Raw genomic sequence first — 25,489 nt, 5'->3', positions numbered from 1 at the left:
TCCCAGCACTTTGGGAGGCCAGGGCGGGTGGATCACGAGGTCAGGAGTTCAAGACCAGCCTGGCCAAGATGGCGAAACCCCGTCTCTACTAAAGAATACAAAAAAATTAGCCAGGCGTGGTATCGGGCGCCTGTAATCCCAGCTACTCGGGAGGCTGAGGCAGAGAATTGCTTGAACCAGGGAGGCGGAGGTTGCAGTGAGCCAAGATCGCGCCACTGCACTCCAGCCTGGGCGAGAGCGAGACTCCGTCTCAAAAAAAAAAAAAAACGAATATTCCTTTTCCAGGATTATTATGAAGATTCAATAAAACCATGTTTATTAAGTGTTAAGCACAGTGCCTGGCACATAACGTGCTGGGCGGGGTCCATGGTCCAGACAGAGGGACCAGGCACTTTCCAGCGCCTGGATCTGCAGACGCGAGATCTTCTGTATTCTGGCCAATCTTGACGTTGCAGCTGCTCTCTGGGCCTCAGTTTGCTTGAACTAAATGTAACGGGGCCAACTTAGGTGAACTTTGGGAATCCAGCCAACCTGACTTTAGGGAGAGTATGGAGTCACGGATGGCATTGTGAATCCGGAGGGCCGACACCAGAAGAACCTGCAACGTGGCATCTGCTACCTTACTTCCCCCGGAAAAGCGCCAGCGGCGGCGCCTAGGCGCGCGGTGCAATGTGGGCCAGCAAAAGGCGAGGCTGGCCCCGCCCCTTGCACCGCCCACGTGGCCAGCGCCACCTGCCTCATTGTGCCCAGGAGTTCTCCAAACCCGCGCTGCGGAGTGAGTGACCAAGTTTCGGCCACTTCGACCACGAGGATCCAGAGGTGGAGACGGTACTACCTCCCAGCTCTGGTTTCCATCCCCTTCAGGTCCTTCCTCGGGAGGCGGCGAAGGCGGTCCACCCTGCGCGTGATCCTTTATGCCCGGCCCCTGCCCCTCCCTCCGGGTGGAACTTCACCCTCACCGCCAGACTTAAGCTGAGGACCGTTGGATCTCTGGCGGGTGCAGAACTGAGCCCAGGCCACAGTACCCTATTCACGCTCTGTGCTTGTGCCAAGGTGAGTTTCTCTTGCTGCTGGCCTATCTTTCTCCCGGAGGAGATGGCCTCGATCCTTTACTACTGAAATGTAAGCCCCCGGGGTTGAGCGGAGAGCGCAGAGCACTGGAGGGGACGAGACTTGGTTTCGGATTTGAGCTCTTCTTTTTCTCTGTATGATCTTGCTAACTTCCCAGTTTCTCTGAACCTGTTTCCTCAGCAGTAAAATGAGGTCCTACATTAGAACTGTAGCAAGAATTGAGATAAAGCTTTGAAGGCGCACAGCGCATACTAGGTGATCTGCAAGTTTTAATTGCCATCTTTTTGTTTGCTCACCTATGTGCTTTTTCCAGCTGCTCCGGCTTTCTTATGCAGGTGCAGGGATAGTTCTCAGAAGTGGAGAGAAGTGGGGATAATTCTCTTACTTAGACACCTGCTTTGGGTCTGAGAAAGTCTGACATGTTATTCTGTTGCCCCAGAACTCTGTTAAAGTAAGACACAGATCTGAACCTTCACTGGATGAGGCTACTGTTAATTAACTCTTCCCCTTCAGATCGTTCATACTCAGGGCTGCAGGCCTGTTACTTTTCCAAGATCTGTTTCTTTATCTTTAATACAGGAGCAATCTCAGTATGATTCTATCTGGTCCACTGGGATTTTTTGCCGAGTATAGTAAAGTACTTTGATATTCTCCAAGAGGATTCTTTTCAGGTTTTCCAACAGGTAAAGGAATAAGGTGACAGAGGCAGCGACTTCCTCAAATGTCCTTCCAGCTGGCCAAACTCAACCTGGCAAGATCTCTCCCCCATAAGCTGTGTGTGTGTGGTGTGTGTGTTGTGTACATTGTATGTATGTATGTATGTATGTATGGGACAGGTACTCTAGGAGTGAGGGGTTCAGGCAGATGACAGGCTCAGACCTCAAGGAGTAGCCAGGTTTGTGGGGGAAATTTATATATAAACAGAAAAATGTAGTGATGTGCACATGCTATCAGTACATGGAAGTAGCCATCCATTTATTTATTTATTTATTTTCTTTTTAGAGATGGATGGGGGTCTCTCGCTCTTTTGCCCATGCTGGAGTGTAGTGGTGGAATCCTTGCTCAGTGCAGCCTCAAACTTCTGGGCTCAAATAATCCTGCCACCTCAGCCTTTGGACTATAAAGTACATGCCACTGTGCCCAGTTAATCTTTAAAATTAAAAAAAAAAAATTCTCCCTAGCAAGCAGACTCAGAAAGAAAAAAACAAATTTTTGTAGAGACAGTGTTTCCTTTTGTTGCCCAGGTTTCAAGTGATCCTCCCGCCTCAGCCTGCCCAGGTGCTGAGATTACATGTATGAGCCACTGCACCTGGAAAGGAGCCAGAAATGTAAAGTGCTAGCTGAAGGATGAGCAGCAGCTAGCCAGGCAAAGGTAGGGTTTGGGGAAGGAAAGTGTGCACACACCTAGAGTCAGGTAAGTGATGTGACCCTGTTGAGTGTTCAAAGTCTGGAATACAGTCTGACATGAGGAGGTGGTGAAATGAGAAAGATAGAAGCCAGGTTTTGAGAAGCCTGGACTTTATCCTGAATATAGGGGAGAATTGCTGGAAGGGTTTGAGACTGGGAGTCACATGGTTGGATCTGGTGATGGACTGCGGGAAGAGGGACCACTCTGGAAGCCAAGATCTGTGGTTTAAGTAAAGAGTGATGGTCAGCTGGGCACAGTGGCTCATGCCTGTAATCCCAGCACTTTGGGAGGCCAAGGTGGGTGGATCACCTGAGGTCAGGAGTTCGAGACCAGCCTGGCCAACATGGTGAAACCCTGTCCCTACTAAAAATACAAAAAGTAGCTGGGTGTGGTGGCGCACACCTATAATCCCAGCTACTGGGGAGGCTGAGGCAGGAGAATCACTTGAACCCGGGAGGCAGAGATTGCAGTGAGCCGAGATCATGCCACTGCATTCCAGCCTGGGCAACAGAGTGAGACTCTGTCTCAAAAAAAAATTTAAAAAGGCTGGGCACAGTGGCTCATGCCTATAATACCAGCACTTCAGGAGGCTGAGGCGGGCAGATCACGAGGTCAAGAGATGGAGACCATCCTGGCCAACATGGTGAAACCCCGTCTGTACTAAAAATACAAAAATTAGCTGGGTGTGGTGACATGCGCCTGTAGTCCCAACTACTGGGGAGGCTGAGGCAGGAGAATCAGTTGAACCTGGGAGGCGAAGGTTGTAGTGAGCCGAGATCACACCACTGTACTCCAGCCTGGCGACAGAGCGAGACTCTGTCTCAAAAAAAAAGAGTGGTGGTGGTCAGAGATGGGGCAGTGGCAGTGGAGGTAGATATGGATGGACTAGAGAAAGATTTGGGAATATATATTTTAAAATTCTTTTCACATACATCAAGAAGTACAGGAAGCATTATTGCAATCTTAGGTCTTAGGTTACATATTAGAGCATTCTCTTTTTCTGTAGCTATAAGTATTAACAAGATTTAAAACCCAGCTAAACTGACAAAATCTGGCCAACATTACATATGTAAGGTGATTTTCCAAGCTGGCTTTTTTAGAAGTATAGGAGAGGCTGGGTGTGGTGGCTCATGCCTGTAATCCCAGCACTTTGGGAGGCTGAGATGGGCGGATCACGAGGTCAGGAGATCGAGACCATCCTGGTTAACATGGTGAAACCCTGTCTCTACTAAAAAATACAAAAAAATTAGCCAGGCATGGTAGCGGGCACCTGTAGTCCCAGCTACTCGGAAGGCTGAGGCAGGAGAATGGCATGAACCCGGGAGGTGGAGCTTGCAGTGAGCCGAGATCACGCCACTGCCCTCCAGCCTGGGTGACAGAGCGAGACTCCGTCTCAAAAAAAAAAAAGTATAGGAGAAAGCCAGGTGTGGTGGCTCACACCTGTAATCCCAGCACTTTAGGAGGCCAAGGTGGGAGGGTCACTTGAGGCTAGAAGTTTGAGAGGGCAACATAGTGAGACCCTATCTCTACAAAAGAAAAATAAGTCCAGGCATGGTGGCTCACACTTATAATCCCAGCACTTTGGGAGGCTGAGGCAGAAGGACCACTTGAGCCTAGGAGTTTGAGACCAGCCTGGGCAACAAGGAGAAATCCTGTCTCTACGAAAAATACAAAAAATGAGCTGGACATGGTGGCCCATGCTTCTAGTCCCAGCTACCTGGGAGGCTGAATGGAAAGGATAGCTTGAGCTTGGGAGATGGAGTTTGCAGTGAGCTGAGATCACACCACTGCCCTTCAGCCTGGACGTTAGAGCGAGACTCTGTCTCAATAAATAAGTAAATAAATAAGCTAGGTGTGGTGACATGTGCCTGTAGTCCCAGCTACTCGGGATTGCTCCAGTGCGGGAGTTCGAAGCTGCAATGAGCCATGGATGGGCCACTGCACTCCAGCCTGGGCAACAGAGTGAGACCCTGTCTCAAAAAGAAAAGTACAGGAGAAAATACTCTCCTCACCAACTACTTATCAAAACCATAATCTGATAATACTCATAAATGCCTGCAAGGAACTGCAAATACTTTCTTTAGATGGCTTTTATTTATTTATTTTTTAGACAGGGTTTCAGTCTGTGGCCCAGGCTGGAGTGCAGTGGTGTGATTTCAGCTCATTGCAACCTCTGCCCCCCAGGCTCAAGGGATCCTCCTGCCTCAGCCCCCTGAGTAGCTAGGACCATAGAGACACATCACTATGCCTGGCTAATTTTCATATTTTTTGTAGAGACTAAGTTTTGCCATGTTCCCCAGGCTGGTCTCGAACTCCTGGACTCAAGCAATCTGCTTGCCTCAGCCTCCCAAAGTGCTGGGATTAACAGGCATGAGCCACCACACCCAACCAGATGGTTTTTTTTAAGGCCCAAATGGATTATACTATCAACATGTTGTCTGGTTTGCTTTAACACTTGTTATCCAGGGCTTTGGTCTTTTGGTGAGATGGAGTACAAAGTCAACACTCTATCCACAAGTTCCGCATCTGCGGATTCAACCTAGAATCAAAAATACTTGGGAACAAAAACCAATTTTAAAAATTCAAATAAAAAAATACAGTATAGGCCGGGCGTGGTAGCTCACGCCTGTAATCCCAGCATTTTGGGAGGCCGAGGTGGGTGGATCACCTGAGGTCAGGAGTTCGAGACCAGCCTAACCAACATGGAGAAACCCTGTCTCTACTAAAAATACAAAATTAGCCAGGCGTGGTGGCGCATGCCTATAATCCCAGCTACTCGGGAGTCTGAGGCAGGAGAATCACTTGAACCCAGGAGGCGGAGGTTGCGGTGAGCCGACATTGCGCCATTGCATTCCAGCCTGGGCAACAAGAGTGAAACTGTATCTAAAAAAAAAAAAAATTATAACACCTATTTACCTAGCATTTAGCATTTATATTGTATTAGGAATTATAAGTATTTAGAGTTGATTAAAATATACAGGAAGATGTACTTAGGTTTATGCAAATACTATGCCATTTTATATAAGGGACTGGAGCATCCCAGGATTTTGGTATCTGAAGGGGTCCTGGAACCAATCTCCTGTGGATACCAAGGGATGACTATACAGAAAGAAGAGCATGGGTTAGGCCCTGTGCAAGGTGCTTTAGATATAGTATCTCTTGAAAATATCAGAACTGAGATTCAAACCCAGGTCTGCGTAGCCCCACAGCCTAAACTGTTTCCTCTGCACTCTACTGCTGGATTTGATGAGTACAGTTTTGGACATGGCGAATCTCAGATGCCTATACATACTAGTGGAGAGGTCCAGAGGGCGTTGAATATACAGAAGTGGGGTGAGAAGAATCAAGGCCTAAGGCGATAACCGAAGGCATGAACTCAACTAGGGAATGAGAAGATTGAGGAGAAAACCCTGAAGGGACCTTTCCTCTGCCTCCCACACCAGCATTTGTGGGAGCCAGAGGAGAGGCCCATGCAGCTAGGAAACAGTCATGTAGATATTGTTTCCTTTTTTTTCCTGTGTCTTCTAGTTCCCTGCATCCAGGCAGCAACTGTAGAGCCCTTTGAGAAAGAAAGAATTCAACAGAGGGAAGGAACCTAGGCACTGAATTGGAAATAATAAAACCTGATTCCTGATAATACCCTCCTCCCCACTCAACGCACACATCTCCCTTTTACACTTGAATATAACATGAAGGTTTCCGCCGGGCGCGGCGGCTCACGCCTGTAATCCCAGCACATTGGGCCGAGGTGGGTGGATTGCTTGAGGTCAGGAGTTTGAGACAAGCTTACTCAACATGGTGAAACCCCGTCTCTACTAAAAATACAAAAAATTAGCCAGGTGTGGTGGTGGGCGCCTGTAATCCCAGCTACTCTGGAGTCTGAGGCAAGAGAATCACTTGAACCTGGGAAGTGGAGGTTGCAGTGAGCCAAGATCGTGCCACTGTACTCCAGCCTGGGTGACGGAGCAGGACTCCATCTTAAAAAAAAAAAAAGGATAGCCGGGCACAGTGGCTCATGCCTGTAATCCCAGCACTTTGGGAGGCTGAGGCGGGTGGATCACAAGGTCAGGAGTTCGAGACCAGCCTGGCCAATACAGTGAAACCCCGTCTCTACTAAAAATACAAAAATTAGCCGAGCGTGGTGGCGGGCGCCTGTAGTCCCAGCTACTCGGGAGGCTGAGGCAGGAGAATCGCTTGAACCTGGGAGGTGGAGGTTGTGGTGAGCCAAGATTGCATCATTGCCCTCCAGCCTGGGCAAGAAGAGTGAAACTCCATCTCAAACAAAATAAATAAATAAAGTAAAAGATAGGCTGGGCACAGTGACTCATGCCTGTAATCCCAGCACTTTGAAAAGCTGAGGCTGGTGGATCACCTGAGGTCAGGAGTTCAAGACCAGCCTGGCCAACATGGTGAAACCCTGTCTCTACTAATAATACAAAAATTAGCTGGGCGTGGTGGCACATGCCTGTAATCCTAGCTACTGGGGAGGCTGAGGCAGGAGAATCGCTTGAACCCAGGAGGCGGAGGTTGTAGTGAGCCAAGATCGCGCCATTGCACTCTAGCCTGGGTGACAAGAATGAAATTCTATCTAAAGAAAATAAAAAATAAAAAAGATAACATGAGGGTTTCTGAATGCTGCCAAAGGTCCAGATAGGCAGTTCCTGACAAGCTCAGAGTCTGGAATCTGTTCACGCACGGCTAGGCTGGAAAGCAGTTGTATCAAGCAGAAGATGAGGAAGTCAAGAGCTGGCCGAGGATGATTTTCTGTCCTAGAGAAAAACATCTATGTGGCACCTTCATTCTTCCCTAGGGAGCTCTTGTTCTTTGCAGATCTCCTGCATCTTTCATCCCTGTTCCCCAAGCCTCAGCCTTTTCGGTGTTCAGTTTCACCAGCAAAAGAAAGGGAGAAGCAAGATTCAGGTTTCTTCTTCCTTTTCCCCTTAAGCCAGGGTGTTGTTCAAGCTCTCACCCCAGGTGTAATTTCAGAGCCTTCTCATGCGTGCTGGGTAATCTGCGAGAGGCCAACAGGTCATTGGGCATTAAGCCCAGGAAACCTGCCTTAGACCCTGGTGGCAGCAGGCCACCAGGTTCCTCTTGTCAAGTCCAGACTTGCTTGCTTGATCCCTTGGAAATTTGATTATAAAGAGCATTGCCCTGGTAGCTTGTGGTTTGACACTCAGATTGAAGTTTTGATTTTGTTTTAGCAGAAAAGAGTGGTTTCCAAAACCAACTTAAACTAGACTATAAAATTCTTCCTGGGTCAGAAGTATTAGGAAAGACAGTGTTGGTGTACTGGCTTTACTCACAACTTGTCTTTTTTTTTTTTTTTGAGATGGAGCCTCACTCTGTATCCCAGGCTGGAGTGCAGTGGCATGATCTCAGCTCACTGCAACCTCTGCCTCCTGGGTTCAAGCGATTCTCCTGCCTCAGCCACCCGAGTAGCTGGGATTAAGGTGTGCACCACCATGTCCAGCTAATTTTTGTATTTTTAGTAGAGAGGGGGTTTCGCCATGTTGGCCAGGCTGGTCTCGAACTCCTGACCTCAAGTCTTAAGTGATCTGCCTGCCTCGGCCTCCCAAAGTGCTGGGATTACAGACGTTAGCCACTGTACCCAGCCTCAACTTGACTTATTATTATTATTATTTTTTGAGACAGGGTCTCGCTCTGTTACCCAGACTGGAATGCAGTGGCACTATATCGGCTCACTGCAACCTCCGCCTCCCAGGTTCAGGTGATTCTCATGTCTTGGCCTCCCAAGTAGCTGAGATTACAGGCATGCACCACCACGCCCATGCGCCACCACACCCAGCTAATTTTTTTTTTTTTTTTTTTTTGAGATGGAGTCTTGCTCTGTCACCCAAGCTGGAGTGCAGTGGCTCAATCTCGGCTCACTGCAACCTCCACCTCCCGAGTTCAAGTGATTCCTCCTGTCTCAGCCTTCTGAGTAGCTGGGACTACAGGCATGTGCCACCATGCCTGGCTAATTTTTGTATTTTTAGGAGAGACGGGGTTTCACCATGTTGGTCATGCTGGTCTCGAACTCCTGACCTCGTGATCTGCCCTCTTCGGCCTCCCAAAGTGCTGGGATTACAGGTGTAAGCCACCAAACCCGGCCTAATTTTTGTATTTTCAGTAGAGATGGGGTTTCGCCATGTTGGCCAGGCTGGTAATACCCTGACCTCAGGTGATCCGTCGCATCGGCCTTCCAGAGTGCTGGGATTACAGGCGTGAGCCACCACTCCTGGCCACAACTTGTGTTATTACTTGCTCTATCCTACATCCTTTTAGAACCTGGAAACTAGGATTATATTTATAAAGATATTGTTGGCAATTAAATCAATCCCAAGAGTGATATTCATGGTACTGATGAGATCAAGGGAAAAGGTTGTATCTACCTCATTGGCTCTTGGTGTGAACATTCTCTCTCCTTTTCTTTCACTTGAATAACTCCTGTTCAGTTATTCTTTAGGACTTGACTCAGGAAGAGATGCCTCCAAGAAGCCATTCTAGCAAGGTTACTCTTTTCTTGCCGCCCTTGTGCAGCTCTTGTGCAGAATTTGATCAAAGCTCTTATCACAGTGTACTGATATCACCTGTTCCCATTACAAGACCATAAACTGAAGGAAGGCAGTTTAAATATTTAAATATATTTTTCTCTTGGGTTTAGCACAAGAGTTGGAACATTCAATTTACTGACAAAACGAGTATTCTTGGGCCATTTGGTGACCTCTTATTTGCATAGCTTTCCAGAGGGGGAGGCTCCAGTTACCTGCTTTGTTTGGTTGGAAATTTACTTGTATCTGTAATTAGTTATTTTTCTGCTGCACTGAAGTCATGTGTATAGTTTCCCCTTCCTGGAAAGAGTTCTTCCCCTTAACTCTTGGGAATTCTTAAAAACCAGTGTCAATATTTCTTTGTCCTTGCCCTTTTCTGTAGTACATCATACTTGTGTCTATCATGAGTATCTTTTTATAGGTCTGTGTTTATTTGCCTTTTTTCCATTAGCTCCTCCTTAGATCCTTGGTTTTGCCACTTCTTTTCTCTTTTCTTTTCTTTTTTTTTTTTTTTTTTTGAGACGGAGTCTCCTTCTGTCACCCAGGCTGGAGTGCAGTGGCATGATCTCAGCTCACTGCAACCTCCGCCTCCCGGGTTCAAGCAATTCTCCTGCCTCAGCCTCCCAAGTAAGTAGCTGGGATTATAGGCACCCGCCACCATGCCCGGCTAATTTTTGTATTTTTAGTAGAGACGGGGTTTCACTATGTTGACCAGGGCTGGTCTCGATCTCTTGACCTTGTGATCCGCCCACCTCAACCTCCCAAAGTGCTGGGATTACAGGCGTGAGCCACTGTGCCCAGCCAGTTTTGCCACTTCTTAGCTGTTGATTTGGAGCAAATAACTTCACTTTTTTTTTTTTTTTTTTTGAGATGGAGTCTGGCTGTGTCGCCCAGGCTGGAGTGCAGTGGCGCAATCTTGGCTCACTGCAACCTCTGCCTCCCGGGTTCAAACGATTCTCCCGCCTCAGCCTCCATAGCTGGGACTACAGGTGCATGCCACCACACCTAGCTAATTTTTGTATTTTTTGGTAGAAATGGGGTTTCACCATGTTGGTGAAACTGGTTAGAGACCAGTTAGGCTGGTCTCTAACTTTTGACCTCAAGTGATTTGCCTGCCTTGGCCTCCCCATGTGCTTGTATTACAGGTGTGAGGCACAGCGCCCGGTCTAACTTCACTTCTTTGAGCCTATTTTCTCAACTAAAAAATTAAAGATCTGGATATGGTGGCTCATACCTGTAATCCTGGCAACTCAGGGTGCTGAAGTAGCTGGATAGCTTGAGGTCAGAAGTTCAAGACCAGCCTGGGCAACCTAGCCAGAACCATCTCTAAAAAAGTTTAAAAACATCCAGGTGTGCTGGCACAGGCCTGTAGTCCCAGCTACTTGGAAGGCTGAGGCAGGAATATCACTTGAGCTTAGGAGTTCAAGGCTGCAGTGAGCCATGATCACACCACTGTTCTCCAACCTAGGAGACAGAACCAGACCCTGAGTCTAAAAAAGAGTTCCTTTTTTAGGACTCCCTTTACCTCCCTTGCAGGAGCCCACTCGGGCCTACCAGCATGGCTGACCAGACCTCTGTGAAAGGTACTTGGAGAATCTCTGCATTTCTTTTTTTTTGAGACAAAGTCTCGCTCTGTTGCCCAGGCTGGAGTGCAGTGGTGCAATCTAACCTCACTGCAACCTCCGCCTCCTGGGTTCAAGTGATTCTCCTGCCTCAGCCTCCCAGGTAGCTGGGACTACAGGCACCCGCCACCACGCCTGGCTAATTTTTTGTATTTTTAGTAGAGATGGGCTTTCACTGAGTTAGCCAGGATGGTCTCGATCTCCTCACCTCGTGATCCACCCGCCTCTGCCTCCCAAAGTGCTGGGATTACAGGCGTGAGCCACCGTGCCTGGCCGAGAATCTCTGTAGTTCTGACAACCTCCTGGGAACATTCATTTCATTCTCAGAGAAGTGGCCCCTTCCTGGGCCTATTCAGTTACCTGGTCTCTCTTTCTGTCATAATGGCCTTTGCCTGCCTTACACTGGCTTGAGACCTTATTTAGTCAAGACTGGGTGCTTCTGTGTGGCCACCCTGCTTTTGTTTTTAGATAGTGCAGTTCTTTAACAGAGATCTTTAGCCTGCCACAGAGAACGGCAGCCAGGCTGGTGGTCTGGTTAGTGTTTGTCCAGGAGCTACTGGCCATGGTTGGTTTGGGGCACTCTGTCTCTGCTGCCTTTGCTCACAGGCACATATATAACCACGTGTTTGTCCTCCACATCTGTCCCCTCTTCCCCACCCCTTCCTGGCCCATGCTTTGTAGTAGTGAGATGGAGTCTTACTCTGTCACCCAGGCTGGAGTGCAGTGGCGCAATCTCAGCTAACTGCAACCTCCACCTCCCAGGTTCAAGTGATTCTTGTGCCTCAGCCCCCCGAGCAGCTGGGACTACAGGTGCGCGCCACCATGCCTAGATAATTTTTGTATTTTTAGTAGAGATGGGGTTTTACCATGTTGACCCAGCTGGTCTTGAACTCTTGACCTCAGGTGATCTGCCCGCCTCAGCCTCCCAAAGTGCTGGGATTACAGGCGTGAGCCACTGCACTTGGCGCTTTGCAGTATTCTTGACAGTGGATATCTGAGACCTGAACAACAGCACTAACCCCAACACCATTCTCTTCCCATCTGTGTTTCAGGGGGCAATGGCGGCTTCCTGTGTTCTCCTGCACACTGGGCAGAAGATGCCTCTGATTGGTCTGGGTACCTGGAAGAGTGAGCCTGGTCAGGTGAGGGATGGGGGAAGAAAAAAGAAACTTGTTGAGCCTCTGCCTGCATTTTCCTAGCAGCCCCACCCCCATACTCCCCTTCCAGTGGGGATGAGCCAGTGGGAAGAGATAAGAGAAGACACCAATTATACATCCTGGGCTTCCCCAGCTGACTCAGAGAGTGGGCTGAGGGGCCCAGCAGGGCTGGGGGCATAGGAAGGACATCTTTCTCTAACTGGATCTGCACTGAGTGCTGTGGCAAACATGGGGCCCCTCTGTGCCCATCCCTATGCTATGACCCCTAATATGGCAGTTATCACCCTGTGCTGTGATCATGTCTCCTCTCCCACACTGGGTTCTTTGAGGGCTCAGCCTCTCCCTACTGCTCAGTCCAGAATTAGGCACATAGCAGGTGTCAAGGTTTGAAGAATAACTAGGTGAATTGTATATTGTATAGACCAAAGGTCAGCAAACTTTTTTTTTTTTTTTTTACTTGAGACAGGGTCTCGCTCTGTTGCCCAGGCTGGAGTGCAGTGGCACAATCTTGGCTCATGGCAGCCTTGACCTCCTGGGCTCAAGTGACCCTCCCACCTCAGCCTCCTGAGTAGCTGGGACCGCAGGCACACACTAACACACAGGCCCAGCAAACTTTTTTTTTTTTTGAAACCGAGTCTCACTCTGTTCCCCAGGCTGGAGTGCAGTGGCGTGATCTCGGCTCACTGCAACCTCTGCCTCATGGGTTCAAGTGATTCTCCTGCCTCAGCCTCTCGAGTAGCTGGGACTACAGGCATGAGCCACCACACTTGGCTAATTTTTGTATTTTTAGTAGAGACAGGGTTTTACCATGTTGGCAAGGCTGGTCTTGAACTCCTGACCTCAGGAGATCCACCTGCCTTGGCCTCCCAAAGTGCTGGGATTACAGATGTGAGCCACCTTGCCCGGCCACAAACTATTTTTTAAAGAACAAGATAGGGCCAAGTGTGGTGGCTCATACCTGTAATCCCAGCACTTTGGGAGGCCGAGGCAGGAAGATTGCTTGAGCCCAGGAATTTGAGACCAGACTGGGCAACACAGTGAGACCCCCATCTCTACAAAAAATTAAAAAATTCGAATGCGCCTGTGGTCCCAACTACTTGAGAGACTGAGTTAGGGGGATTGTTGGAGCCCTGGAAGTCGAGGCTGCAGTGACCTATGATCATGCCACTGCACTCCAGCCTGGACAGAGCGAGACCATCTTAAAAAAAAAAGGTAGGCCGGACACTGTGGCTCACGCCTGTAATCCCAGCACTTTGGGAGGCGGATCACAAGGTCAGGAGTTCGAGACCAGCTTGGCCAACATCGTGAAACCCCGTCTCTACTAAAAATACAAAAATTAGCCAGGCGTGGTGGCACACACCTGTAATCCCAGCTACTTGGGAGGCTGAGGCATTAGAATTGCTTGAACCTGGGAGGCAGAGGTTGCAGTGAGCCAAAATTACGCCACTGCACTCCAGCCTAGGCAACAGAGCAAGACTCCGTCTAGGGGGAAAAATTAGGAAAAAAAGTTAAAAAACAATTAGATTCTATTGGACAAGTTACAGATGGAGGTGATTATACACTCGTGACCTTTTAATATGTAACCACTTAAGCTGGGTGTGGTGGCTCATGCCTGTAATCCCAGCATTTTGGGAGGCTGAGGCAGGCGGATCACCTGAGTTTGGCAGTTCGAGACCAGCCTGACCAACACGGAGAAACCTCATCTCTACTAAAAATGCAAAATTAGCCAGGCGTGGTGGTGCATGCCTGTAATCCCAGCTACTCAGGAGTCTGAGGCAGGAGAATCACTTGAATCCGGGAGGCGGGGGTTGCAGTGAGCCGAGATCGTGCCATTGCACTCCAGCCTGGGCAACAAGAGCAAAACTGCGTCCCAAGAAAAATAATAATAAAATAAATAACCACTTAAAAATATAAATGTAGTTCTTAACTCAAGAACTGTTAAAGTTGATAATTGACTGACCCCTGGTGTAGACCCTCCCAGCTGAGGGGAGTCTGGGAATGTGGACCTGCTCTCTCAGGGTGGACGTAGCTATGAGATTTGGCTCCTGCCTGGAATGGGGCATTTCCCCAGGGCTTCTTCCTTCTTCCTTGGAAATCTTGAGTCAGAGTGAAGAGAAGTTTGGGGATTAAGTTTCAGAGAAGCCCCAGCAGAGAGAACAGATTCTTCTATCTGGGATTTAGACTGATGTTTGTGGTGTGCTTGGATGACCTGTGTCTCTTTTCCCTTTTGCTTTCTTTCCTATAGCTGCCAAGGAGCCTGGAGCCAGGGTCCCTGTGCTTCAGGCAGGCACTTCTCACAGCCTCGGAGAAGTCCAGGAGCTAGGTCAAGGCAGCGGGTGGGGGCCACAGACAAGGCCAAGGCGGGGCATGGAACAGCAGGGGTCAGATGTTAGGGGAAGTACGTCGGCACCCGGGTGGGGATCTTGAATACTATGTCAGGCACCCACAACAAGAGCTTTGGGTGCTTTGTGTCTAGGGCTGGGTACCCTTGTTTCTGCTGCTGATGCCATGTTTCCAGTCTGGATTTTAGCAAAATTAACTGACCCATCCTTCTATCTGATGCCTGTTTTCTTCTCTCTCATTAGGGAGTTCTGGGTCCAGCTTTTAGCCCACTTATCTGCCTCCAGCTTTCAGCCTACTTATCTGCCTTCCTTAATCTTTTCCCCCTTCTAACCTCTTTTGCTGGCCTGTGCTCCCAGAGTTCCCAGAGTCTGTCTACACAACTCCCTGTATGTCCTTGGCCTAGGAATTTTTTCCTGTGTTTCTCTAACCAGCTCCTTAGAACCTGGAACTTGTTTCCATGGTCTATACTTCTGTTCTCTATTTATCCATCTGTCTTCAGATTGAAAAAAAAAATTATTTATTTTTTAAAATTTTTAAATTTTTATTTATTTATTTATTATTTTATTTTATTTTATTTTTGAGATGGAGTCTTGCTCTGTCGCCCAGGCTGGAGTGCAGTGGTGCAGTCTCGCCTCACTGCAAGCTCCGCCTCCTAGGTTCACACCATTCTCCTGCCTCAGCCTCCTGAGTAGCTGGGACTACAGGCACCCCCTACCATGCCCAGCTAATTTTTTGTATTTTTAGTAGAGACGGTGTTTCACTGTGTTAGCCAGGATGGTCTCAATCTCCTGACCTCATGATCCACCCGCCTCAGCCTCCCAAAGTTCTGGGACTACAGGCGTGAACCACCACACCCAGCCATTTTTTTTTTTTTTTTTTTTTTTTTGAGAAGGAGTTTCACTCTTGTTGCCCAGGCTGGAGTGCAATGGCATGATCTTGGCTCACTGTAACCTCCACCTCCCGGGTTCAAGCAATTCTCCTGCCTCAGCCTCCCAAGTACCCAGGATTATAGGCATGCACCACCACGCCCAGCTAATTTTGTATTTTTAGTAGAGACGGGGTTTCTCCGTGTTGGTTAGGCTGGTCTCAAACTCCCGACCTCAGGTGATCCACCCACCTCGGTCTCCCAAAGTGCTGGGATTACAGGTGTGAGCCACCGCGCCTGGCTTTTATTTAAAAAAAAAAAATTTATTTTCAATTTTTTGTTGTTATTTTTTGTGTGTTTTTTTGAGATGGAGTCTCACTCTGTCTCGCCCAGGATGAAGTGCAGTGGCATGATCTCAGCTCACTGCAGCCTCCTCCTCCTGGGTTCAAGTGATCTTCCTATCTCAGCCTCCTGAGTAGCTGGGACTACAGGCATATGCCACCATGCACAGCTAATTTTTGTATTTTTAGTAGAGACAAGAGTTTCACCATGTTGGCCAGGCTGGTCTCAAACCCCTGACCTCAGGTGATTCACCTGCCTCTTCTTCCCAAAGTGCTGGGATTATAGGCGTGAGCCACCACGCCTGGCCTTAATTTTTTTTTTTTTTTTTAAAGAGGTGGGGGGTCTCACTATGTTGACTAGGCTGGTCTTGAACTTCTGCCTTCAAGCAATGCTCCCATGTCGGCCTCCCAGAGTCCTAGGATTACAGGCGTGAGCCACTGTGCTCAGCCTGAAAAAATATTTACTAAAGCCCTCTTTATGGTAGATGCCGGGAAAATATTGTTAGTTTTTGCTAGACCTTGCTGAGATGGCTTGGGTAGGAAGGCATCTTAGAGACTGGTTGGGGTGGGAGCAGAGCAAAGGGTTTGGAGCCTCTGAAGAGGCTTCTGGTCCCTTAGACTGAAACCATCTTCCATCTTTTTTTTTTTTTTTTTTTTTTGAGATGAAGTTTCGCTCTTGTTGCCGAGGCTGAAGTGCAGTGGCACAATCTCAGCTCACTGCAACCTCTGCCTCCTGGGTTCAAGTGATTCTCCTGCCTCAGCCTCCTGAGTAGCTGGGATTACAGGCGCCTGCCACCACACCTGGCTAATTTTGTATTTTTAGCAGAGATGGGGTTTCACCATGTTGGCCAGGCTGACCTCCAGCTGGCCAGGCTGGTCTCGAACTCCTGACCTCAGGGGATCTGCCCACCTCAGCCTCCCAAAGTGCTGGGATTACAGGCGTGAGCCACCGCGCCCAGTTCATCTTCCATCTTTTCACCTCCACTGCATAGATGTGCCTGTTATATTTCTGAGCCCCCTTCCCCCAGCATTGACCTTGGGGTGGTGACAGTAGAAGGCTGAAACCAACATAGCTGAAACCTCTGCTTCTCTCACCTGGCAGGTAAAAGCAGCTGTTAAGTATGCCCTTAGTGTGGGCTACCGCCACATTGATTGTGCTGCTATCTACGGCAATGAGCCTGAGATTGGGGAGGCCCTGAAGGAGGACGTGGGACCAGGCAAGGTAAGGACTGGGGTTGTAAAGAGAGGTGGCGTAAGAGAACTTAGAAGCTGAAGCTAGGGATGGGGCCCAGCTGGAGGGAATCTGGCATCAGCTTCCTTCCAGTTCCTCTCCCAGAGTTGAGGGTGGGTGAGACCACGTGCTCATGGCTCTTCTCACTGTGGGCCCTGCCCCCTGCACTAGGCGGTGCCTCGGGAGGAGCTGTTTGTGACATCCAAGCTGTGGAACACCAAGCACCACCCCGAGGATGTGGAGCCTGCCCTCCGGAAGACTCTGGCTGACCTCCAGCTGGAGTATCTGGACCTGTACCTGATGCACTGGCCTTATGCCTTTGAGTGAGCCTTGCCAGAGCCTCATCTGGGGAATCAGGGGGTTGAGCAGGATGGTGTTAGTAACTTATTGTAAGTCACAGCAGCAGAGCAGGATAGGAACACTTATTTGCATGCCAAGCTGAGGAGCTTGACATGGGATCGTAGCCTCTTCTGCTACAGCAGCTTAGCTGTAGCTACAGGAGTTTAACTCTGGAAAAAGGAAGGCAGTCTCACATGGTGTGTACCCCAGGGTATGCACCTGTAACCCTCCTGCTCCCTTTAATCATTTAGAAAAGGTGCTGACTTTTCTGTTGAGCACCTGGGGTTACAGTAATAAGTAAGTCTCAGCAGAAGATATGAGAAGAGCTCACCATTAGTGCCGTGCCCTGTGCTGGAAGAAGGGTGGATAACTCCCTGAGGATGAGTTAAGGAAGACTTCCTAGGGGAGAGGAGATATCTAGGTCTAGGAAGAGGAGGGGGCATAGGCATTCCATGTAAACTTAACACCTGGGTTACGATCTGGAAGGATGAAAAAGCATGGCTTTTTTTGGCCAGGCGCGGTGGCTCACGCCTATAATCCCAGCACTTTGGGAGGCTGAGGCGGGTGGATCACGAGGTCAGGAGATCGAGACCATCCTGGCTAACACGGTGAAACCCCGTCTCTACTAAAAATACAAAAAATTAGCTGCGCGTGGTGGCGAGCGCCTGTAGTCCCAGCTACTGGGGAGGCTGAGGCAGGAGAATGGCGTGAACCCGGGAGGTGGAGCTTGCAGTGAGCTGAGATAGTGCCACTGCACTCCAGCCTGGGCAGCAGAGCGAGACTCCATCTCAAAAAAAAAAAAAAAGAAAAAGCATGGCTTTTTAAAAATTCTTGGCCCTTTGTCCTCTCTGGGATTGGAGTTTGGGACATAGAGTGGCTGGATGGGCAGGTAGGGTAGAAGCCTGGCATTTGTGTCCACACTTGGTGGGGCTGTCTCTCACTCAGGCGGGGAGACAACCCCTTCCCCAAGAATGCTGATGGGACTATATGCTACGACTCCACCCACTACAAGGAGACTTGGAAGGCTCTGGAGGCACTGGTGGCTAAGGGGCTGGTGCAGGCGCTGGGCCTGTCCAACTTCAACAGTCGGCAGATTGATGACATACTCAGTGTGGCCTCCGTGCGTCCAGCTGTCTTGCAGGTAAGGACAGCAAGCAGATGAGTGGTTTAGGGGTTGTCTGCTCAAGAGCATGAGTGAGCAGACGATGGATCTGCTTAAGGGAGATAGCTAGCAAGTTGTCAGAGTGTTGGTGCAGAAGTTCTCTGCATAAAGGTGGGCATTGAAGCAGTGGGAGAGAATGAAATTGCCGATGGGAAATGGTGAGAAAAGCAGGCTGAAGGGGAGTGGAGGAGTCAGCAATAGGGGGTGGTCCAGACATGCATGTCTGGGATGGGCCAAGCAAGCTGGGTGTCACCACTTCATGGTGATGGGTTATTCTTTGGCTCAGGTGGAATGCCACCCATACTTGGCTCAAAACGAGCTAATTGCCCACTGCCAAGCACGTGGCCTGGAGGTAACTGCTTATAGCCCTTTGGGCTCCTCTGATCGTGCATGGCGTGATCCTGATGAGCCTGTCCTGCTGGAGGAACCAGTAGTCCTGGCATTGGCTGAAAAGTATGGCCGATCTCCAGCTCAGATCTTGCTCAGGTATGGGGCAGTCTTAGGGAGAGGGCCCTGGGTTGGGAGGTAAGGGTTAAGGGATTTCTTATTTCAGTGTCTGGGTGAGGCTGAGGATCTTGCCTTGTGATCTGGAGGGAGGCCACTCTAGGCATATTTCCCATTTCAGCAGGGCTCAGGTGCTCCAGGAGCTTAGGGAAGGCTGCATGGGGAACAAAATAGTGCTTATGAATACTGACCCCTTTTCCTCATCTGTCTAATCCCCCAACTTAGGTGGCAGGTCCAGCGGAAAGTGATCTGCATCCCCAAAAGTATCACTCCTTCTCGAATCCTTCAGAACATCAAGGTACTTGGTAATGGGTTCTATCTTCTTTAGCTCTTTGGGACATTTTCTTGGCCCTGACTCTACCTGGCTAAAAAGGCAGTGTTGTGGAACCCCAGCTTCTGCTCACAAAGCTGGCTTTCTTGAACCCCACTCTCCATCCTCAGGTGTTTGACTTCACCTTTAGCCCAGAAGAGATGAAGCAGCTAAATGCCCTGAACAAAAATTGGAGATATATTGTGCCTATGCTTATGGTGAGGATGTATCAGCCTCCTAGACTTGAGGAATGTGAGATTTGGGGTGGGATTCTGGCCCAGGTGTGACCTAAGGCTTGCTGGTTGTGAGAAGGACACAGTGTTGTGGGTGGGATTGCTATGCTGGACATAGTGCCCTCATTTCTCTTTATTGAGCTCAGGGAAGTAGTATGGCTCAGGGATAAGGCATATAACCTGTGAGTCCCAGTCCTGCTTCTTGATATCTTGTAACCTAGAGCAAGTTATTAAACTTCTGCAAGCCTCAGCTTCCTATGTGTAAAATGAGCCCAGTTCCTGACATGTAGTAGATTCTCAGTAAATGATATGAGGAGAGCCCAGAAGGCATTGTTGACCTCACTCGAGGGATTGGGGTTGGGAGGGAAGTCTGCTGTACTTAGGGAAATAAATGGTTCCTGGCCTCTTGATCTCAGTTCAGACTGCAAACTCTTAGGGGCGGGGGTAGCTACATAGCAGGCTATGAGTTTGGTGCTAGAATGGTGTTGATACTGTGGTGTTCTCTGAGGATGGGGATCCCAGCCACTGCCATCTGGCATAGTGCTGTACACAGATGAGTTTGTTTAGGAAGATTTGGGGAAGATGCCTGGAGTCTTTGGAACGGCAGCTCCTGCTGATGGAGTAATCTATCTGTCTCTCTTTCCAGGTGGATGGGAAGAGAGTCCCAAGGGATGCAGGGCATCCTCTGTACCCCTTTAATGACCCGTACTGAGACCACAGCTTCTTGGCCTCCCTTCCAGCTCTCCAGCTAATGAGGTCCTGCCACAACGGAAAGAGGGAGTTAATAAAGCCATTGGAGCATCCATATTGCTTGCTTGTCTTATTTGCCTGGTCAGGCCTGAGATGGAGGCTGTTTCCCTCAGGGATGACAGACCTCGGGCTGCTGGATGTGACCTGCCCTTGAAGCCCAAATATTCATATCCTGGTTCTGGAGGAACCTGTGAGGAGGCTGAGTAATTCTGTATCCTTGCATTAGGCACGTTGGGAAGTAGCGCCATCTACTGGCACATCTTAAGCACTGCATGCTTCCCTGGAGTCTTCTCAAGAATGCCTCAAATTGGCCACCTCAGGAGTGAGCGATCAGGGCAATGATTGTCCGTTGGTTTCAAGGCAGTGCTGGACCTGGGCCTTAAGTTTCCATCCCCCTGTCCTGACCAGTGCCTAGGCTTAGTAATATGAAGAGTCCAAGCGACTTACATTAAGAAGTTAGGGAATCCTAGCTTGCAAAATCACAAAAGGTGGGGACAGGGGCTTTCTCCATCAGACACTATAGTCAGTGTGCATAGGTGACCTGCAGGAGGCAACAGTCCCGCCCAGACCTTGTCACTCGGCCCCTAAGGCCCTATCTTATGCACTTTTTATTGGTGGGCACCAGAGGCCACTGATAAACAGGTTTTAGGAAGGTTTTTGGCAAATCTCTCTAACCTCCAGTCACACGAAACTCTTTACTTTCCCAAACCATTGCTCTTTGTTCAAGAAGTATTTATTGGGTACTTATGGGTTAGGCATGATGCTAAGCCCTGGGGATATAGCTATAACCAAGACACATAAGTCCCTACAGCCTACTTGAGGAGACAGACTAAGTAATTGCATAATTAGTTTAATTACAGTCGGAAGAAGTGTTATGAGAAGTGCAGGGCGAGTAGCCTACTTATTTAATCAGCTAAGGTCTGAAAGATGAATAGGGATTAATTAGTTAAAGGAGGTAAGAGTGGGAACAGCATTCCATACAAATTGGACAGCTTAGGGAAAAGTCTTGAAACTGGAAGACGCTGCTGGAAAAACCTAAAGAAGACTTGTATGACAGCAACTAAAAGTAAGGGGGACCTGGTGGTAGAGGCGATGGCATAAAACAGTGCTGGAATTGGTAGGAACTGATGATTGGAAGGCCTAGAAGACTGTTGAGATTTCTATTATTTATTTTTTGAATTGAGGTCTCTGTCACCGAGGCTGTAGTGTACAAAAATTTTAAATTTTTATAGAGATTAGGTCTCCTTATGTTGCCCAGGCTGTTTTTTGTTTGTTTGTTTTGTGATGGAGTCTTGCTCTGTCACCCAGGCTGGAGTGCAGTGGCGCCATCTCGGCTTACTGCAACCTCCGCCTCCTTGGTTCAAGCGATTCTCCTGCCTCAGCCTCCTGAGTAGCTGGGATTACAAGTCCCCGCCATGACACCTGGCTAATTTTTTGTATTTTTGGTAGGGATGGGGTTTCCCCGTGTTGGCCAGGCTGGTCTTGAACTCCTGACCTCAAGTGATCTGCCCGCCTCAGCCTCCCAAAGTACTAGGATTATAGGCATGAGCCACTGCACCCAGCCCTCCCAGGCTGATTTTGAACTCCTAGGTTCAAGACTCCTAAATTCTTGGCCTCCCAAAGTGCTGGGATTATACGTGTGAGCCACTACACCCAGCCACTTCCAAATCTTTGTGAACAGTGCTGCAACAAACATGGAAGTGCAGATCTCTCTGATACAGTGATTCCCTTTCTTTTGGGTATATACTCAGCAGTGAGATTGCTGGATCATATCGTAGCTCTATTTTTAGTTTTTTGAGAAACCTCTAAAATGTTCTCCATAGTGGTTGCACTAATTTACATTCCCACCAACAGTGTTTGAGGGTTCTCTTTTCTCCACATCCTCTCCAGCATTTGTTATTGCCTGTCTTTTGGATAAAAGTCGTTTGAACTGGGGTGAGATGATATCTCATTGTAGCTTTAACTTGCATTTTTCTGATGATCCGTGATGTTGAGCACCTTTTCATATGCCCGTTTTCCATTTGTATGTCTTCTTTTGAGAAATGTCTATTCAAATGTTTTGTCTATTTTCACTAGATTATATTTTTTCCCATAGAGTTGTTTGACTTCCTTATATACTCTGGTTATTAATCCTTTGTCAGAGAGGTAGTTTGCAAATATTTTCTCCCATTCTGTGGGTTATCTCTTCACTTTAATGATTGTTTCCTTTGCTGTACAGAAGCTTTTTAACTAGATGTGATCCCATTTGTCCATTTTTACTGTGGTTGCCTGTGCTTGTGGGGTATTACTCAAGAAATTTTTACACAGATCAATGTCCTGGAGAGTTTCTCCGGTGTTTTCTTGCAGTCGTTTCATATTTCGAGGTCTTAGATTTAAGTCTTTAATTCATTTTGATTTAATTTTTGTTTATGGTGAGAGATAGGGGTCTAGTTTCATTCTTCTGCATATGGATATCCTGTTTTCCCAGCACCATTTATTGAAGAGACTGTCTTTTCCCCAGTATGTGTTCTTGGCACGTTTGTTGACAATGAGTTCACTGCAGGTGTGTGGATTTGTTTCTGAGTCCTCTATTCTGTTCCATTGGTCTATATGTCTGTTTTTATGCCAGTACCATGCTGTTTTGGTTACTATAGCTCTGTAACAAAATTTGAAGTAAGATAATGTGATTCCTTCAGTTTTGTTCTTTTTGCTTAGTATAGCTTTGGCTATTCTGGGTCTTTTGTGGTTCCATATAAATTTTATGATTGTTTTTTCCATTTCTGTAAAGAATGTCATTGATATTTTGATAGTGATTGCATTGAATCTATAGATTGCTTTCAGTAGTATGGACATTTTAACAATATTGATTCTTCCAATTCATGAACATGGAATATATTTCCATTTTTTTGTGTCCTCTTCAATTTATTTTGTCAGTGTTTTATAATTTTCATTATAGAGATTTTTTTCTTTGGTTAAGCTCATTCCTAGATATTTGGTTTTATTTGTAGCTGTTGTAAATGGGATTACTTTATTTCTTTTCCAGACTGTTCAGAAATTAGTCTTGACTTAAACATCTCACCCTGCCTAACATTAACATTCTCTATAGCAAATGTCTATTTTCTTGTTGTTAACAACTTACCTGAAAAATTAGCAACAGACATCTTTGTCTAATCACTGTGATTGTAGGAAAATCCAGGTTCTTGTCACATGAACAGGAAAGATTAAGCTCACAGAAACTTTGAGGGGTGAGGGGGATGGAATTTATTGGGGAAAAAGGAAAAACAACACAGCAAAGCAAGAGAGGGGTTCCTGTTAACAGGCCCTCATCTCACAGATTGAATCCCAGGTTCCACACAGGAACAGGAGGGGCCAGGCTTCTCCCTGCTGCAAACAGCATGAACTTCCATGGCTCCACCCCATTCTCCCAGTGCACAGGCCAGTCAGAGGTTCTCTAGGAACCCCTTTATATTTGGCTGTCTCATTCCCCCGTCTAAAGAAATACATCTAACTGCCCTTAGAGTGAGGCTAAGGACAAAGACCAATCTTAACTGCTTCCTGCTGACAGGGGGTGCTGTTTTGGGAAGATGGCAGTCAGATCTCCCTCAGAGGCCTATATTAGGGTCCCCTGCAGAAGGGGCCATTGTCCAAGGCTCTGGTTGCATGTCTGTTTGGAGTTTGATGGCCTGAAGCTGAGAAGAGACAAACTGGATTATTAGAAAACATGTATCAAAACAAAACAAGGGTAAGGACAGGTGAAAAATCATGAGGCCTTTTACCAGTTTGTATGGGGAGAGGGAGGCCGAAAGCCCAATTGGTAAAAAAAACTTTTACCCTTTTGCTGGCATGTCAGGCTTCTGGGTTCCCTTCCCCTGAGCCCAATTCTAAGTTAGCCAGTTTAAGGTTCCGGAAATTAACTCTTTCTCAATTTGGAGGATTATCTGAGGGGAGAAAAAAAAGGTGTTTTTTCAAAGGAGTCCCAGGAGTTCAAGATGCATTCAAAAGGAGTACAAACTGAAGGTGAATGGCTACTCATCTAGAAAGGGGCAAGCAGGCGCCCCTAGTTCCTTTCTCTTCCTACCAAATACCTGGGGTATGTGAGGGAGGGAAAGTGAGGCATTCCTCTTTCTTTCTACCATCCTTGTATCCCTGAGTCCTGGCGAATGCAACAGCATGCCACCCATGGGTGTTAAAGAGGCTTTTACCCATGTTAACTAGCGGGGCTGGGGGTGGGAATTATTCACTCTACTCACATACGCCTTATCTCCCCTGCTGTAAGTAGCCGTGAATTCCCTAGACTTCATTTACGCCATGGATACTAGCATGACTTTTATCCATGAAACAGAAAGCTTAGCTTAATCGGCAAGAGTCAGCCACGCTCACCTGTGCTGTGCCTTTTAACTTCCATTATCATCTGCCTCTGGATCCCTCAGATCCAGTCTTCTTTCCTAGGGCTTTGACCCAAAGCTTGGAATTGAGTTTGAGACAAAAATGTGTCTTGGAGGGAGTTGCATGGACTCCTTATCATAAGCCAAATGCTAAAGTGAAGCTGTGGAATTGAGTCCTCCCCCAACAAGGGAAAGAAAAGGTTGTCTTGTGACACACCCAGATAACTGGTGGCTATAGTTATGCTTGCTAGGATTTGGGAGCATGGTGCTTGGCTTTGGTTAGCTCCCTTGGTCTTGCTTTCCCAAAAAGGAAACCCCCAGGTGATGGGCACCCTATTTATTCCCATTGCCTGGCAGGATTTGATGTATAATTGCTCAGAACAAGAATATTGATCCAGATTTCTACATTACCCATCCCTTTTTTTCTTTCTGAGCTGTAGCTGGAGATTGCTGGTTGGTTCACAGGAACAAGCAGGGTTAGTCTAAAATGTAGGCAAAGACTTAAAAACAACTAATTAGTTTAGAATTTAATGACAAATGAAGTCAGGTGCGGTGGCTCACGCCTGTAATCCCAGCACTTTGGGAGGCCAAGGCAGGCGGATCATGAGGTCAAGAGATTGAGACCATCCTAGTCAACATGGTGAAACCCCATCTCTACTAAAAATACAAAAATTAGCTATGGTGGTGTACGCCTGTAGTCCCAGCTACTCAGGAGGCTGAGGCAGGAGGATTGCTTGAACCCTGGAGGCAGAGGTTGCAGTGAGCCAAGATCGCACCACTGCACTCCAGCCTGGCAACAGAGCGAGACTCTGTCTCAAAAAACAAACAAACAAACAAACAAAAAGAATTTAATGACAAATGTATACATTTTGAAACAATTTATTTCTCTGCAGTTCTCATTTATTTTTATTTTTATTTTTCAATTTTTCTTTTGTTACCAGTTCTCATTTCTGTTAAAAAATCATGATAGGACTGAGTTGTTTGCAAAATAGACTTTAGTCTTATACTTGGCCTGATTAGTTGCATAAAGTGCAGCAAGAATAACTATTTCTACATAGGCCTTTTAGATTGGCTTTGATGCAACTCTGTTCCACAAGGACTCTTAGAGAAGACCTTTTAAAGCCGAGCCCAGCCATGGGTCTGTATCCTTAAATACCTGTGAGCTGAGTGATCCTCTTCTCTTAAGGTCCCAAGATAAACTTGGAACTCTGGGCCAGTTAGAAAGTGACACTCTT

At 47.6% G+C, this 25,489-nt stretch overlaps 1 protein-coding gene across 4 annotated transcripts; it reads left to right on the top strand.

Moving 5' to 3' along the window:
• The first annotated feature begins 674 nt into the window (after positions 1 to 674).
• On the top strand, positions 675 to 19,945 carry AKR1A1 (aldo-keto reductase family 1 member A1). Of its 4 annotated transcripts, XM_019017606.4 has the most exons (11): positions 681 to 775; positions 865 to 1,053; positions 2,316 to 2,443; positions 11,708 to 11,797; positions 16,464 to 16,583; positions 16,764 to 16,915; positions 17,877 to 18,072; positions 18,380 to 18,579; positions 18,823 to 18,895; positions 19,039 to 19,125; positions 19,787 to 19,945. In XM_019017606.4, exons 4-11 carry the CDS (start codon positions 11,714 to 11,716, stop codon positions 19,850 to 19,852), a joined length of 978 nt encoding a protein of 325 aa, XP_018873151.2. In that variant the 5' UTR covers positions 681 to 775; positions 865 to 1,053; positions 2,316 to 2,443; positions 11,708 to 11,713; the 3' UTR covers positions 19,853 to 19,945. The 4 variants fall into 4 exon arrangements, with proteins under 4 accessions (XP_018873150.2, XP_018873151.2, XP_018873154.2 ...); XM_019017605.2 differs by lacking the exon at positions 2,316 to 2,443 and having other exon boundaries at positions 675 to 775; XM_063699236.1 differs by lacking the exon at positions 19,039 to 19,125 and having other exon boundaries at positions 713 to 1,053.
• The last annotated feature ends 5,544 nt before the right edge of the window (positions 19,946 to 25,489 follow it).

The sequence above is a fragment of the Gorilla gorilla genome, chromosome 1 (genome assembly GCF_029281585.2).
Source record: "Gorilla gorilla gorilla isolate KB3781 chromosome 1, NHGRI_mGorGor1-v2.1_pri, whole genome shotgun sequence".
NCBI lineage: Eukaryota > Metazoa > Chordata > Mammalia > Primates > Hominidae > Gorilla > Gorilla gorilla.
This window is presented reverse-complemented; position numbering and strand designations above follow the sequence as displayed.

Bases quoted from the DNA above. Each gene is read 5' to 3' on its own strand.
- AKR1A1 (XM_019017605.2), top strand. From the start codon at position 11,714: ATGGCGGCTTCCTGTGTTCTCCTGCACACTGGGCAGAAGATGCCTCTG. The intron at 16,584-16,763 runs GTAAGGACTGGG...CCCCTGCACTAG, and splicing joins AGGACGTGGGACCAGGCAAG to GCGGTGCCTCGGGAGGAGCT. The intron at 19,126-19,786 runs GTGAGGATGTAT...CTCTCTTTCCAG, and splicing joins ATATTGTGCCTATGCTTATG to GTGGATGGGAAGAGAGTCCC.